General features: G+C 44.2%; 1 protein-coding gene across 1 annotated transcript; it reads right to left on the bottom strand.

The window, feature by feature from the left end:
* Positions 1-14,204: 14,204 nt before the first annotated feature.
* On the bottom strand, positions 14,205-16,713 carry LOC116355538 (transcription factor SPT20 homolog). Its single transcript, XM_031799960.1, has 3 exons — positions 14,633-16,713; positions 14,516-14,552; positions 14,205-14,435 (listed from the first exon to the last, which is right to left on the bottom strand). The coding sequence occupies exon 1, from the start codon at positions 16,494-16,496 to the stop codon at positions 14,955-14,957; it is 1,542 nt and encodes a 513-aa protein (XP_031655820.1). The 5' UTR covers positions 16,497-16,713; the 3' UTR covers positions 14,205-14,435; positions 14,516-14,552; positions 14,633-14,954.
* Positions 16,714-17,813: the final 1,100 nt, after the last annotated feature.

Genomic DNA, 17,813 nt, shown 5'->3' with positions numbered 1-17,813 from the left:
GCAAGGGCGCCTGTCGCCTCCGCCGAGGCAAGGGCGCCTGTCGCCTCCGCCGAGGCAAGGGCGCCTGTCGCCTCCGCCGAGGCAAGGGCGCCTGTCGCCTCCGCCGAGGCAAGGGCGCCTGTCGCCTCCGCCGAGGCAAGGGCGCCTGTCGCCTCCGCCGAGGCAAGGGCGCCTGTCGCCTCCGCCGAGGCATTTGAAACAGATTCCGAACTTGAGGTACCGTGGCCGGTTGCTTCCGCTGCAGAAGCAAAGTGGCCGGTTGTTTCACCAAACGTATTTAGGCCAGTCGTGGCGCTTGATGAAGCACTGTGGCCAGATGCTTCACCTAAGGTATTTGGGCCAGCTGCCACACTTGTCGAGGCATTATGGGTGGCCGCTTGCGTGGCACTGTGGCCAGTTGCTTCCTCTGCAGAGGCACTGTGGCCAGTTACTTCACCTGCGGCACTTGGGCCAGTCGTGGCGCTTGATGAAGCATTGTGGCCAGTTGCTTCAGCTAAGGTATTTGGGCCAGTCGTGACGCTTGCTGAGATATTATGGGTTGCTGCTTCTGCTGAGGCACGGGAGTCGGCTCCTTCACCCAAGGTATTTGGGCCAGTCGTGATGCTTGCTGAGGTATTATGGGTTGCTGCTTCTGCTGAGGCACAGGAGTCGGATACTTCACCCAAGGTATTTGGGCCAGTCGTGACGCTTGCAGAGGCATTGTGGTTGGCCGCTTCTGAGGCATTATGAGTGGCCGTTTGCATGGCACTGTGTCCAGTTGCTTCCGCTGCCGAGGCACCGTGGCCAGTTGCTTCACCTAAGGTATTTGGGACAGTCGTGGCGCTTGATGAAGCATTGTGGCCAGTTGCTTCAGCTAAGGTATTTGGGCCAGTCGTGACGCTTGCAGAGGCATTATGGGTGATCGCTTGCGCGGCACTGTGGCCAGTTGCTTCAGCTAAGGCATTTGGGACAGTCGTGGCGCTTGATGAAGCATTGTGGCCAGTTGCTTCAGCTAAGGTATTTGGGCCAGTCGTGACGCTTGCAGAGGCATTATGGGTGGCTGCTTCACCTGCTGAGGCACGGGAGCCAGTAGCTTCCGCTGCATTGTGGCCAGTTCCTTTTACTTGATTTTGGGGAATATATCTATAATTACCTACAAAAGAAAATAATATGTTTCAAATCGTAAAATGCCAGCATTTGAAGCCATTTAATTTCACTGAATTAAATGTGCAGAACAAAACACACCTTTAGGTGGAGGATAACAGGTTATCCCTCCAATTAGCAGGCAACAAATCCAAGAAATTCTTAATAAAAACAAAAACATCCTAGTCAGTTAAATACAACTACCTGTAAAACATGGAAGACAAGGGAATCAAACTAGAGCCATACAACTTACCTCAAAGACATTTCAAAACTCACAGCCATTTTTCTCATCAAAACCTCAGTAGTCAGAACTAATGGTAGCCAGAAGCCTTACCAGGAGATCCCTGATATTGTATCTGATTGTCTTTTTTGCTGCGCCTTACAAAGGAATCCTAGACCCTTCTAATTTGGCTGGTTAATTAGGTACACCTGCAAGCCACTGAACATAATTTCTATTGGTCCAATTTCCCAATTGAGATTAGGTGCGCTTGATTTCATTCAGCTGGTGTGCTGGAGGGTTTGCGCATCATGGACAAAACCAGTGGTTTTAATTAATAAAGAGTGAACTCTACCTACCCATTGCACTGGGTGAGCTTAATCAAGTGCACCTTTATTTCATGCTAATTAAGATCCTGCCAGGGGCTTTTGCAGGTGCAACCTCAGTGGTCCGGTGGAAGTGTGTTGTGCAAAAATATATTTTAGATTTTTCAAAGTAGCCTCACTTTGCCTTGATGACAGCTTTGCACACTCTTGGCATTCTCTCAACCAGCTTCATCAGGGAATGCTTTTCCAACAGTCTTGAAGGAGTTCCCACATTTGCTGAGCACTTGTTGGCTGCTTTTCTTCACTCTATGGTCCAACTCATGCCAAACCATCTCAATTGGGTTGAGGTCGGGTGATTGTGGAGTCCAGGTCATCTGATGCAGCACTCCATCACTCTCCTTCTTGGTCAAATAGACCTTACACAGCCTGGAAGTGTGTTGGGTCATTGTCCTATTGAAAAACAAACGATAGTCCCACTAAGCGCAAACCAGATGGGATGGCGTATAGCTACAGAATGTTGTGGTAGCCAGTGTACCTTGATTTCTAAATAAATCACAGACCGTGTCACCAGCAAAGCACCCCCACACCATCACAACTTGTCCTCCATGCATTGTGGGGAACCAGACATGCAGAGATCATCCGTTCACCTACCCTGCATCTCACAAAGACACGGCGGTTGGAACCACAAATCTCAAATTTGGACTCATCAGACCAAAGGACAGATTTCCACCAGTCTAATGTCCATTGCTCGTGTTTTTTGGGCCAAGTAAGTCTCTTCTTACTGGTATCTTTTGGTATTGGTTTCTTTGCAGCAATTCGACCATGAAGGCCTGATTCACGCAGTCTCCTCTGAACAGTTGATGTTGAGATGTGTCTGTTACTCTACCTCTGTGAAGCATTTAGGTAACTCTGGGTCTTCCTTTCCTGTGGTGGTCCTCATGAGAGCCAGTTTCATCATAGCTCTTGATGCACTTGAAGAAACTTTCAGTTCTTGAAATGTTCCTGACTGTCGTTTGCCTTTGCTTATTTGAATGGTTCTCACCATAATATGGACTTGGTCTTTTACCAAATAGGGCTATCTTCTGTATACCACCCTTACCTTGTCACAACACAAGAAGGAAAGAAATTCCACAAATTAACTTTTTACAGGGCACACCTGTTAATTGAAATGCATTCCAAGTGACTACCTCATGAAGCTGGTTGAGAGAATGCCAAGAGTGTGCAAATCTGTCAAGGCAAAGGGTGGCTACTTTGAAGAATCTCAAATATAAAATATATTTTGATTTGTTTAACACTTGTTTTTGTTGCTACATGATTACATATGTGACTCGCCACCTGGATTCCGTCTCATGTAGTGAAATTGTGTTAAAAGTAGAGACTCAAAGCTACAAAATTGTATATCATACACTGTATTTGAGGTACAATGGGAAAGTAATTCTGCTTTGAAAGTTGATCATCTTTTAATCTCACTTTTGAGAAAATCATCTTTGAATGTTTTGGTATCTAGTTTAGAGCTCTTCTTTGTCTACACCCATTCAGCATCGTTCACACCCTCTTAATAAGCTTTAGCCCCACCCATCACGTTTCTCTTTCAGAGCACACACACTTGACACTCTGGCCAATGATTTGTTTACCTCTGGATAACATGAAAACAGCCTAACCAGTTCTGCTGGAAACAATTGCATGACGCTTTCTTGCAGACGTTTACTGACACCGGCCATATTCAACGGGTGTTGTACACACGTCACGTAACGTTAGCTAACGAGCCAGCCAGCAAATGTTAGCTAGATAAACAACAATGAACAAAGTGGCAACAATGCCACAGTGCTGGGAGCTAACCAACCAGGTCCAATGTTAGCTAGCTAACATTAGGCTCTAACTAGAAAAGCAAACGGCTCTGGGAAACAAATAATTACGTCAGCTAGGGAACCAGCCAGCTAACAGTACACTTTAGCTTGAAATGAAACCCCTTTGTGTAGAGAAATGCTATTTCTTATGCAGGTGACCAAACTATTGTTAATACAGGGCTACAACTCAAAGTAAAGCCTGTGGGGTCCCCTACAGGATAGCTCCCGCATTACACTAACTGGCCAAAACCAGCGCACACACACATAATCTCCTTTGTAGCTGAACATTGTGTGCCCGAAGAGGATTCTACGATGACGGACAGACAACTGAGCCAATGGCGGAAGACTACAGACTACACCCCAGCTGAACCAATCCAAAGATCCGATCTTCCAGAATCAACCTACTTTCTGTTCTATATATAAGTGGTGTACTGATTGTATCGGTCTCTTTGTCTGCAGTTCCGTACGAACCAGCGGGAGAGCCGTAATTACGCTGTTCTAGATATCTTCACTCTGAATAAACTGTTGCTTGTCATACAATTTACCACCTTGTCTGAATCGATCCTTGACCAACTCGCCCGTCTACATATCCAATTTCTAACAGAAATGGTAGGCAGAGGATAGTTTACTAACGATCCAGTCGAAGTGAGTTGATTTGGGTGTGGGGGGGCGAGTTGGTGAAAGGACGGTTCAAAAAAGACGGGTGAAGACTTTCGGGGGAGGACAACAATTCTGCTCAACTCGGAAAACTGATTTCAAGGTGCACCATAAAAAAGAGGTAAGCAAAAGCCTGTTAAATCAAACTTTGCATATTGTCGTATAGTCTGTCCAAATTTTTATCAGTTTTTTCAGAGTAAGTATGAATTCTTGTGTAAATTTATAATTTGCTGACGAGTCGAAATAACAGTGTATGTGAACATATGTAGTAACGAACCGGCGACGGCCGGTGTGATATAAATCATTGATGAGATATCAGTAAGGGGATAGCTAATTACTATTCATTAAATCTGGCGCCGAGGGGACAAATTGTAATTTTGGGACCCGTGACCCGGTCAGCACAGTCTGCTAGCTTTCAATGATGAGTGATCACTGTTTTGTCCTGGATAGTTCCGATAGGGGTCGGGAATAGAGATCAGTAGGGGATAGCTAATTACTATTCATTAAATCTGGCGCCGAGGGGACAAATTGTAATTTTGGGACCCGTGACCCGGTACGGCTCAGTCTGATAGAGATTCACCGATAGGGGTCGGACATGTGTAATAATTCTGATAGGGGTCAGCTTGATAGGGATCAGGAATAGAGATCAGTAAGGGGGTAGTTAATTACTATTCATTAAATCTGGCAACGAGGGGACAAATTGTAATTTTGGGACCCGTGACCCGGTACGGCTCAGTCTGATATAAATTCACTGATAAGGATCGGCTTTCAGGGGTCAGAGATATAACGTGTTGTTTTGTCTTGTTTTGTCTATTTGTAACTGTTTATGTTAAAATGCAATGTGGTTGTAATTGTTTCCATTAAGATTGTTGGTGGTAAGATAGAGGGAGAGAGATAGAATTATAATAAGGGATATTGGATAAATCCGAAACTTCTATATTGTATGTACCTATGACTTTTGTGTTAAATGTATAATCAGGAACGAAATGACTGATGTATAATTGAAATAATATCTGAATATAATATTTAAATATTGAGACTAAATAGTCGAATAGATCCCTTGGTTGTGCGCTCCATAATGCTATACAAACCCATGCGTTTTTTCTCAACCTGAATATACGAAGGAGAAGCTCTGAGATAAGGCAGAGTACGAGCAATAGTGTCTCTTCGAATACAACGTGGGTATTAATCAACGTCGGGCGAAGTATATGCTAACTATATTCAGATAGAAGGAGAGAATTTCGATTAAAACTACGATTAAATTCCGATTGAATTAAATTAAATTACGTTTAAAGCAAATTCACAATGGCGAACCCCACTACTCCAAAGCTGAGGTTTAATGAGTTCCTAGAACAAAAAATAGAATATAGATCAGGGGGAGAGGTACAATGGAAGCATATAAAGAAAGTTTGGGAGGGATTGAAGTTAAGATGGACACAAGCAGATTATCTAGGAGGGGGGCCGCCAACAGGGGCCCAGCTGAAAACAATGGAATGTGAGTTGAGAGGGACGTAGCAGGAGGCCAGAGACAAGGAAGTTGAAAGAAATAAAAGCCATGTATTTAAGAACCAAGGGACCAAACAGAGAATGAACAGAAGGCGGGGCCATTGCGTCTCCCACTGGTCTGCTTACTGGCGTAAATGAAGATTTGTGAGAATCAAATCCTGTGCATGAAACACGCTTGATATTCAGTCGGGGACTAATATCGATATGAATGAGGTCGGGGACAAAGCGAGTGTGGTACATTAGGTATTTCAGTTGGAGCTGGTACCGGTGAGAATGTTGAAAAAGTCGCAGGCTTGTTGATGAGAGTTATATCATAGAATATTGAGGGGGGTGCATGACTGTTGGAAAAAGTGTTAAACTCTATTAACGCTAAATTCTTTTTGCGGATTTATATTATGAGGTTTGAACTATACTAATGTTGTAGAATTACATAATCAACATCTGAACATACTTACGTTAAACATTAATTGAGCCACTGAGTAATAGATAAGATGTACACTAGGTACGGGGCGACGGGTGTGGTCGATGTAAGACGGGAGTGGTGTTCTAACCAAGTGCTGAGAAATAAGGTAGATTTATTTAGTTATTTTAATTCATTTACACAAGTACTTCCCGGGTATTGATTTTGGTTTGATTGTTCAGATAACATAATTTAAATTAAACAGGAGGTCAAGGTATTTATTTATTTTTTTATTTTACCTTTATTTAACCAGGTAGGCAAGTTGAGAACAAGTTCTCATTTACAATTGCGACCTGGCCAAGATAAAGCAAAGCAGTTCGACAGATAAAACGACACAGAGTTACACATGGAGTAAAAACAAACATACAGTCAATAATGCAGTATAAACAAGTCTATATACAATGTGAGCAAATGAGGTGAGAAGGGAGGTAAAGGCAAAAAAGGCCATGATGGCAAAGTAAATACAATATAGCAAGTAAAATACTGGAATGGTAGTTTTGCAATGGAAGAATGTGCAAAGTAGAAATAAAAAATAATGGGGTGCAAAGGAGCAAAATAAATAAATAAATAAAAATTAAATACAGTTGGGAAAGAGGTAGTTGTTTGGGCTAAATTATAGGTGGGCTATGTACAGGTGCAGTAATCTGTGAGCTGCTCTGACAGTTGGTGCTTAAAGCTAGTGAGGGAGATAAGTGTTTCCAGTTTCAGAGATTTTTGTAGTTCGTTCCAGTCATTGGCAGCAGAGAACTGGAAGGAGAGGCGGCCAAAGAAAGAATTGGTTTTGGGGGTGACTAGAGAGATATACCTGCTGGAGCGTGTGCTACAGGTGGGAGATGCTATGGTGACCAGCGAGCTGAGATAAGGGGGGACTTTACCTAGCAGGGTCTTGTAGATGACATGGAGCCAGTGGGTTTGGCGACGAGTATGAAGCGAGGGCCAGCCAACGAGAGCGTACAGGTCGCAATGGTGGGTAGTATATGGGGCTTTGGTGATAAAACGGATTGCACTGTGATAGACTGCATCCAATTTGTTGAGTAGGGTATTGGAGGCTATTTTGTAAATGACATCGCCAAAGTCGAGGATTGGTAGGATGGTCAGTTTTACAAGGGTATGTTTGGCAGCATGAGTGAAGGATGCTTTGTTGCGAAATAGGAAGCCAATTCTAGATTTAACTTTGGATTGGAGATGTTTGATATGGGTCTGGAAGGAGAGTTTACAGTCTAACCAGACACCTAAGTATTTGTAGTTGTCCACGTATTCTAAGTCAGAGCCGTCCAGAGTAGTGATGTTGGACAGGCGGGTAGGTGCAGGTAGCGATCAGTTGAAGAGCATGCATTTAGTTTTACTTGTATTTAAGAGCAATTGGAGGCCACGGAAGGAGAGTTGTATGGCATTGAAGCTTGCCTGGAGGGTTGTTAACACAGTGTCCAAAGAAGGGCCGGAAGTATACAGAATGGTGTCGTCTGCGTAGAGGTGGATCAGGGACTCACCAGCAGCAAGAGCGACCTCATTGATGTATACAGAGAAGAGAGTCGGTCCAAGAATTGAACCCTGTGGCACCCCCATAGAGACTGTATACTAACATTAGAATCTGTTTTCATTATGGAGAACAATGAAAGGCCCGCAGAGTGGATTGCAGGCTGAGGTTTTTATGTTAAAGGGACAGTGCACATTTATCACAGTTGTGTGTGTCTGTCTAATGGCTGGGAATTTAAGAAGTATGAAAGACATGAAACATCGAGACAAATTATTTGAGTTTGAGAGGATTATCATAATTATTAGGTTTTGTTTTTGTAGTAAATGTTTGGGTTAAGGGGATTTCCATGTTCCCAGAGACATGATATTTTAAAGAGGCACGCTCACATATGGAACCTTTATGAGTTTTTTATTTTATGAGTTTTAATTACACAAGTGATTTTTATTTTATTTTAAGGATAAAGGGTTCTTTAATATGTCTAATATGGTATGGAACACAAATATAGGGGGATGGTGTAACCTGTGACCGGATTTCATGGCTCTCTCGGGTGGTCTGATCAGCCACAAGGGGGTGCCATTTGAATAATGAATTTGTGGTCATGGGTAATACTGTTTAAAAAATAAATAAAAATATTTCATTTTTTTTTTGTTGAAATTTACATTTTTTTTTTCGTAACTTAATTATAGTGGAGTTTACTTAACCTATATAAAGACTTTAGAAATTGCCACCATAGACATGTTTTTCTAAAAATAAAATATCCATGAGTTTAGATAAAGCCAAACAGTGAGACATTTAGTTAAAATGTGGAAACATGGGAAAAGGCAGACAGAAGAGCCCTCCCCCGCACTGCAGAGACCTTGACGGTTTGAGAGCAGAGAGGAGAAGTTTTAGAAGGGAGCCAGGACGAGCAAAGATAACAGAGTGTGTAGATAACAGTCACTGAGTGGAGACAAAAGGGAGAATTGGACATGTGGAAAATTAAAAGGGCGCTCCTACATGATAATGTCAGAACAGAAGGATAATATACTAATCTTACCTAAGTCATTATTTAGAGTAGGTAAGGTTGTTACCTGGGCAGAGCCAGGTATCAAAAGGGGGATAGGTAAATTGTGGTCTAGGATAGGATGGGGCCTATTGGATAAGAAACAAAAAATAAATAAATGTAGCTAAACAAATGGGCATAGAAGGTAAAGATATAATCAGATAAAACATATGAGAAACTGTTTGTTAACCAAGCCTGTATGTCCAGCATTTTATGCATTATAGGTGAACTACAGGTGAAGTCACTCAATCCAGTCCCAGAGGCTTGTTGGGGGGACCATACCAAGGTCTCCTGGTGACAGCTAGCTGAAAGAGCTACCCGGATTCATATCGCACGGCGGGAGGGTAAGACACACTGACACTATCGAACAATAAACAGTGTTCGAGAGGAGAACTGGAATTAACAGAATTCCGGGGGCCATCTCTCGAATGAAGAAAATCCTCCCTGTCCTGTCACCCCTGTTTTTGTTCATAGAAGTGAAGATGTGTCTGGCTCTTGCTAAGTGATGTGTACTCGGGGAAAGGGTGGGGCTTCACATGGAAGCTGTTTGTCTGAGCTGTCTTATCGTGGGTGACATCCCAAATAACACAGCTCCGGACGAATCAGTGCCCGAAGCCTCAGCTGGTTTGACCACCCTGGCTCACGGGTTGACAGAAAACTCTGAGGTGGATACTTCTCTGATTAATTGGGTTTGATAGTATGTTCAGAAAATGGGGAAAATATTACGATCACTGTGTTATGGGCTACATTCACCTGTGTGACTGTTTTAGTTTTATGGGGCTGTTGTCTACTTCCCTGTGTATGAGGCCTTATTTCCAGGACTCTGGAGAAATCGATGGAAATAGATGGTGATGTACCAGCGGATTCCAGGTTCTGACCCGTGGAGTGCTGAATGTATGTCTACAGAACAAGTGGACGAAAATTATAAATGAAATTATATTAAATTGGGAGGGTGTCCGTATGGGGATTACAGGATAACCGACTTGGGACAGTTCTGGGATTGGAAGAGAGGGTATCCTTATAGCATAGGGGATCCCACAAAGGTGGATAGGTTTTCCATGATATGGGAAAACCTGGGAGCACTGTTGAATTTTGTAAAGGTGATGAAATCCTACTAACCATCAAAACTATTAAGCTCTCTGATGCAGGCACTTACACCCTCGGACTACAAAGGACCGGGACAGACACGATGGGTGTGTTTTCTATTAAGGTGCTGCCAAAACCAGAGGTCCCAGATGAACCAGGGCCAGACACACTCCTCTACCACCCCTGGACCGAACCTGCCACCACTGTGTTAAAAAATCCCATTCAGGTAATTAATGTTAGAGACTATTCAGCTATTGATCAATTAGGCACTGAGACTGGTGTTATTGGTAGGGACAATTTGTGGCTGTCTTATATGAGGTATACAGTTAAGACCCTGAAAAGAAAGGACTGCATGAGTTACATGAAACATTGGTCATGATAAGACCTGTTCTGGCTACACACCCATTTGCTATAGGAGAAGGAGAGGGGTGGTTGTGTATTCTGAGAGGTTTTTACCTGGTTGAGGCCAATTCAACTCTCTGTTCCTCTTTGAGCCTTGTGTTTCCTACAGTACCTCCTCATCGGGCCCCTTGGGGTGTTAGAGCATATGGGGGCAATTACAGTTGCATCACGGGTACAGGTAATGGCATTGATTATGGGAGATTGCCTGAAGCTGATTGCAGTAGTAACATAACCATTAATTCCACTTGGCCAGTTACAGGCCTAAACCAAACTAGTGGTCTGGCTGATGTGTGGTGGATCTGTGGACCCAAAAGAGTGCTGAGACCCATTCTTAGAGGAGACTGGCAAGGTACGTGTGCTCTGACCAGTTTGATAATTCCACTGACCATTGTTGATGTTACTGCTGAACAGCTGTTGGGTTCTGTATCCAGGGGACCTGAAAACATTCCATCCCATGGGAGACATAGAAGTAGTGCTCCATGGACAGAGGATGTAGTTGACATACACACTAACCTGTTGGGAGTGCCAGTGGGGGTTCCTCATGAGCTTCAGGCCTTGGGCAGGAATGATGGATTATAGGTCCAGCCATAGTGGATGCAAGACAGACTGCATGGATTCATTACATCTACTATGATCAACAGCGTTTTGTTAATTACCCCCGTGATGCACTCACTGGTATGTCTGAACAGTTTGAGGCCACATCTAGGGTTGCCAGACAGAATAGACTTGCTTTGGATATGCTTCTTGCCAGTCAGGGGGGCGTATGCAAGATGTTCGGTGAACAATGTTGCACGTATATTCCTAATAACACCAGTCCAGATGGTAGTATATCTAAGGCCCTTAGTGGGCTTGATGCACATGATGCACTATCTGCTGAGATGAGGACCATGGCGGGGGTGGAGGAGTCTGGCCTGTTCTCTTGGGTGGGAGCCGGTTTTGGTAAGTACACTAGAATGGTGGTTACTGGATTTCTGACCCTAATTTTTGTATTTTTGTTATTGATGTGGTGTGCTGCTTGCATCATACCGTGTTTTAAGAAGTCTGTTACAGATGTGGTGAAGGCTTCAGGCATGATGATGCCTTTGCTTGATGCTCCAGTTGGAGATGCTGATACTGAAGCATGCTTTCAGGGGAGGATGAGACTGACTGAGGATGACCCATGGTATGCTGTGGGTGAGGTAGTAGAATAAATCTTACACCACCACAGTTCCTTGTTATACATTTTTATGATAGATTTTCTTTCCAGTATGTTTGTTCTCCCTGTTGTGAAGGTTTCGAGTCCCTGGGTGGCATGAAGCCCAACTGGTGCAGGATAGGAGTAGCTGAGAGGACCAGATGGTTTATAATAATGCTTTGCTATGCTTTACTGTTTTCCATGACCAAAGTTTTATTCTGTATCTTACATGTCAATAAACAATAAAGTGTTATCCTGTTTTTGCTAAGTGACACCCTTGTGGGTGTCAAAAGGGGGACTTAAATTTCACACCATTTTCTTTTGTTATGTTTTTGAATGAGCTGTTCTCTTTTGACATGAAGGTATTTTAAACTCTGTGACTGTTATATGATTCATTGCTGAATTTTTGTTCACACCCTTGGGGGTGTGATGATGGTAATACATATATATCTATTTCTGTTTAATACCGTGCCTTATTTCATAGTCCCCTTGGGAGAAGTTTCTCTTTGTGTCTGGATCCAGTTAGGTTGTGTCACGTCTCTGGTGAGACGTGAAGAGAGGGTTTTGTAGAGAAATGCTATTTCTTATGCAGGTGACCAAACTATTGTTAATACAGGGCTACAACTCAAAGTAAAGCCTGTGGGGTCCCCTACAGGATAGCTCCCGCATTACACTAACTGGCCAAAACCAGCGCACACACACAATCTCCTTTGTAGCTGAACATTGTGTGCCCGAAGAGGATTCTACGATGACGGACAGACAACTGAGCCAATGGCGGAAGACTACAGACTACACCCCAGCTGAACCAATCCAAAGATCCGATCTTCCAGAATCAACCTACTTTCTGTTCTATATATAAGTGGTGTACTGATTGTATCGGTCTCTTTGTCTGCAGTTCCGTACGAACCAGCGGGAGAGCCGTAATTACGCTGTTCTAGATATCTTCACTCTGAATAAACTGTTGCTTGTCATACAATTTACCACCTTGTCTGAATCGATCCTTGACCGACTCGCCCGTCTACATATCCAATTTCTAACATTTGTTAGTTCCATGTGACACAATGCTAGCTAAGCTTCCCTGCTAGTGCCTTACCAGCTTCATCATTGGAACTTGAATGGATCCATTTAAGGTATGAGTTCTCATATCATCGAACTACATAGTTTCACCAACAATACTTGGTTTAGAAAAATGTACTTCTTTTTTTTATTTAACCAGTTAGTTTGGCCAGTTGAGAACAAGTTCTCATTTACAACTGCGACCTGGCCAAGATAAAGCAAAGCAGTGCGACAAAAAACCACAGATACACATGGGATAAATAAACGTACAGACAATAATACATTAGAAAAAAGACAAATCTGTATACAGTGAGTGCAAATGAGGTAAGATAAGGGAGGTAATGCAATAAATAGGCCATGGTGGTGAAGTAATTACAATATAACAATTAGACACTGGAATGGTAGATGTGCAGAAGGTGAATCTGCAAGTAGATACTGGGTTGCAAAGGAGCAAGATAAATAAATAAATACAGTATGGGGACGAGGTAGTTGGATGGGCTGTTTACAGATGGGCTATGTACAGGTGCAGTGATCTGTGAACTGCTCTGACAGCTGGTGCTTAAAGCTAGTGAGGGAGATATGTCTCCAGCTTCAGTGATTTTTGCAGTTTGTTCCAGTCATTAGCAGCAGAGAACTGGAAGGAAAGGCTGTAGGAATTGGCTTCGGGGGTGACCAGTGAGATATACCTGCTGGAGCGCGTGCTAAGGGTGGGTGTTACGGTGACCAGTGAGCTGAGATAAGGTGGAGCTTTACCTAGCAAAGACTTGGAAACAGTGGGTTTGGCGACGAGTATGAAGCGATGGCCAGCCAACGAGAGTGTACAGGTCGCAGTGGTGGGTGATAAATGGGGCTTGTGACAAAACGGATGGCACTGTGATAGACTGCATCACATTTGTTGAGTAGAGTGATGGAGGCTATTTTATAGATGACATCAAAGTCAGGGATCGGTAGGATAGTCAGTTTTACCAGGGTATGTTTGGCAGCATGAGTGAACGAGGCTTTCTTGCGAAATAGGAAGCGGATTCTAGATTTAATATTGGATTGGAGATGCTTAATGAGAGTCTGGAAGGAGATTTTACAGCCTAGCCAGACACCTAGGTATTTGTAGTTGTCCACATATTCTAAGTCAGAACCGTCCAGAGTAGTGATGCTGGACAAGCGGGCAGGTGCGGGCAGTGAGCGGTTGAAGAGCATGCATTTAGTTTTACTTGCGTTTAAGAGCAGTTGGAGGCCACGGAAGGAGAGTTGTATGGCATTGAAGCTCATCTGGAGGTTAGTTAAGTGTCCAAAGGGCCAGAAGTATACAGAATGGTGTCGTCTGCAGAGAGGTGGATCAGAGAATCACCAGCAGCGAGAGAGACATCTTTGATATATACAGAGAAGAGTCGGCCCGAGAATTGAACCCTGTGGCACCCCCATAGAGACTGCAAGAGGTCCGGACAACAAGCCCTCCGATTTGACACACCGAACTCTATATCAGAGAAATAGTTGGTGAACCAGGCGAGGCAATCATTTGAGAAACAAAGGCTGTTGAGTCTGCCACTAAGAATGTGGTAATTGACAGAGTCGAAAGCCTTCTAAACTGATTTGACTCTTTGCCATTTGTGGTGTGGACTATAGTATAAGGCCAAATGCAAGTTTGAAAACATAAAGTTCACTCAATTCTAATAGCTAAATGAGTCATGGTCTGACCATCTAAAAACTATTTCCTATATGTTAATTGACTCACCAACAACTTACACTGAGGTTGAGGACAGTCTCACTGTATACAATGCATGCCTACATCTAAAGTATGAACATATGATGAACATTTGACAACTCACCCCTTCACAAATGCTCTTATGTAGACCCAAGCTTTTATTTTGAACAACCAGTAGCAAAGGTAAAAGATGAACAACCAAAGAATTAACTGAACAGTCATTTTTACAAGACTGCACACCACCTGTTCTCAAGTTGCAAGCAATGGACACGAGAATCATTATTTCAAAGAGACAAGGCATTTTTGAAAGTAAAATTGTTGATGTATTCCATAACACTAGAGTAGCAAGAGCACCAGCAACGTCCTGGTCGAAACAAAAGCAGAAAGAAATGCAGTGTCAGCAACACAGAATGTTAAGTAACCAATGTAAAAAACAATTCTCACCATTAGAGCTTCTAGAGGATGAATCCATTACATTTTCCTGTTGATAGATATATGATTAGTAAAAAGGACTTCAAATTCAGAGAGCAAAGTTCAGAGCAGGTTAAAGTGAACCATTACCTTGCAGAATCCTTCACTAGTGGTGGATATATGCTCAGTGCACCAAAGCTAACATAACCGTCCTTGGGAGCATTTCCACTGTCAACAGAAATAGCCTCCCTAGGAGTGTAGCTGATTTGGGAAGAGACAGCTCTGCCATTCTCGTAGTGCGATTTGGAACTGTAGGAATAGCTTGGGATGACACCCGACTGTTCAACGATGCTGGCCTGAGCGCTACCAGAGGCACCATCTTCAGTGCTTTGGTAGTGCTTCTGCTGAGACATTGGGGACAGTTGCTTCTGGGTCATTTGAGCTACATGCCATAATTGCTGTGGCATGGCGGTCAGTTGCTGCTGTGGCATGGCAGTGTGTAGCTTCCGCTGCTGGGACATTTGAGCTGGATACCACACTTGCTGGGATACGGCGGCGGCTGCTCCTGCGGTAGAGGGGTGGATGCCGGTTGCTTCTGCGGAGATTGAGCTGGATGCCACACTTGCTGATGCGTCTGCGGCATGGCGGTCAGTGCAGCGACTTGTTGCTTCTGGACCATTTTAGCTGGATACCACACGTCGTGAGGCTGCTGGGGCATAGGGGCCGGTTGCTTCTGTGCCAGATGCCACACTTGCTGAATCATGGCAGCCGGTTGCTTATGCTGCTGGGGCATTTGAGCCGTTTGCCACAGTTGTTGGGGTATGGCAGTCAGTTCCTTCTGCGGTAGATGCAAAGGGGCTGGTTGCTTCTGCTCCTGAGGAAATTGATTTGGATGCCACACTTGCTGAGGTGGCTGGGGCATGGCGGTCGGTTCAATTTGCTGCCGAGTTTCAGTAGCTGGTTGCTTTTGCTGCTGTGGCATTTGAGCTGGATGCCACACTTGCGGGGGCAGGGTGGCCTGTTCCTTCTGCGGTTGAGGCATTGGGGCTGGTTGTTTCTGCTGCTGGGACATTTGAGCTGGATACCATGCTTGCTGGAGTATAGCTGTTGGTTGTTTCTGCAGGATAGGCATTGGGGCCAGTTGCGTCTGCAGCATTTGAGCTGGATGCCACTCTTGCTGGGGCATGGCGGTCGGTTGCTTCTGCGGCAGAGGCATGGAGGCCAGATGCTTCTGGGGCATTTGACCTGGATATCTCACTTGCTGGGGTATGGTGGCCGGTTCCTGATGCTGCTGGGGAAGGTGCACTGGATGCAACTCTTGCTGCGTTATGGTGGCCGGTTGCTTCTGCTCCTGGGGCATTTGAGCTGGATACCACACTTGCTGAGGCATGGTGGTCAGTACCTTCTGCCGCCGAGTTGCAGCGGCTCGTTGCTTCTGGACCATTTTAGCTGGATACCACACATCATGAGGCTGCTGGGGAATGGGGGCCAGTTGCCACACTTGCTGAAGCATGGCAGCCGGTTGCTTATGCAGCTGGGGCATTTGAGCGGAATGCCACAGTTGTGGTGGAATGGCGGTCAGATCCTTCTGCAGTTGACGCATAGGGACTGGTTGCTCCTGGGGAAATTGAGCTGGATGCCACATTTGCTGAGGCTGGGGCATGGAGGTCAGATCAATCTGCTGCTGAGGTTCAGCGGCGGGTTGATTCTGCTGCTGGGGCTTTTGAGCTGGATACCACACTTGCTGGGGCATGGCAGTCGGTTGCTTCTGCGGCTTTAGAGCTGGATGCAACACTTGCTGAGGTTGCTGGCTTATGGCGGCCGGTTCCTTCTGCTGCTGAGGTTCAGTAGCTGGTTGCTTTTGCTGCTGGGGCAATTGAGCTGGATGCCACACTTGCTGGTGAATGGTGGCCGGTTGCTTCTGCTGTATTTGAGCTGGATACCATGTTTGCTGGGGCATAGCTGTTGGTTGTTTCTGCGGTATATCCATTGGAGCCTGTTGCTTCTGGGGCATGGTGGTCAGTTCCGTCTGCTGCTGAGGCCCAGTAGCTGGTTGCTTTCCTGCTGGGGCATTTGAGTTGGATACCACATTTTCTGAGGTGCCTGGGGCATGGGGGCCAGTTGCTTTTGCAGGATGGAGGCCAGATGTTTCTGTTGCTCTTCGGTCAGCTGCGCTTGCAATTGAGCTGTTGGAGAGATGTATTTTCCATATCCTTTAGACCTAAGTGAGCCTGCATAGAGACATACTGCATCAGAACCTGGTGGCATGATAGCCATCACCTTGGTTAGAAACAAAGTAAAATGCCAGCCTTGGAAGTAATTGGAACCGCAACTGTTACTTGAAATTAATGTGTAGAAACTCACTTGATGTTAGAACAGGTTATCCCACCAATTAGCAGGCAACAAAACCAAGAAACTCTAAAAAAAATATATATAAAATAAAAACATGTGTTATAAACATAGCTACCTGTGACACCTGAAGGACAAGGGAAACAAACTAAATCAATACTTAAAAAGATACCTGACAGCGATTCCAATCATCACGGCCATTTTGCGCCTCGACACTTCACCAGTAATCAGAACTAATGGCGATATAAGCCCTAGTTTAATATCCCTTTTGCTGTATCTGGCAGGATTTTTGGTTGCTCCTTTAAACAAATCCCAGACCCTTCTAATGTCATTGGCTAATTAAGGACAGCTGTAAGTCCCTGAACTACATTTGATTCCTAATTCCAAATTGACGCTAAATCCTACACCCTGGACTAAACACGTCTGTGAATCAGAAATGATTGAAAAGGTATAAGCAATATGGCCACAATTGCATCCAGCCTATCAGAAGTCAAGGTGAAGCAATTACCATATTGCTATAAACTTTCGGATCGTTTTCAAATGCCCATAAGTGACTAAGTGGTTGGGCTAGGGTTGATTTGGAATTCAGAAATGTACTCAGGTGTGGTTGATTCTCTAATGGAGTTCCTGTGGGTTTTTGCTCCTTCCTTGTAGGAAAAAAACAAAAACCTTACAGACACTAGGCCTTCCATGGACTGAGTTTGACACCCCTGCTCTAAAGTAGGAAACACATTTTTGTCTTGGCACTACATTGATCAGTTTAAGTTATTGCTTGTACAAAATTCACTTGGTTCATTTAAAGATTAGAGGCTGAATAAGCAGTTAGGCACCATTATTTTACACATGCCTTCTTTTAAACCGTGTGTGTTCATTCAGCATAGCAACATTAAAATGGATTACAGTTTCATTTGCACAAAGTGCAACATCTTAGACTAATTCTGATTTCAGACAGACACCAATTAACACTCATGTTATGCTTTTG

The sequence above is a fragment of the Oncorhynchus kisutch genome, linkage group LG20 (genome assembly GCF_002021735.2).
Source record: "Oncorhynchus kisutch isolate 150728-3 linkage group LG20, Okis_V2, whole genome shotgun sequence".
Classification (NCBI taxonomy): Eukaryota; Metazoa; Chordata; class Actinopteri; order Salmoniformes; family Salmonidae; genus Oncorhynchus; species Oncorhynchus kisutch.
This window is presented reverse-complemented; position numbering and strand designations above follow the sequence as displayed.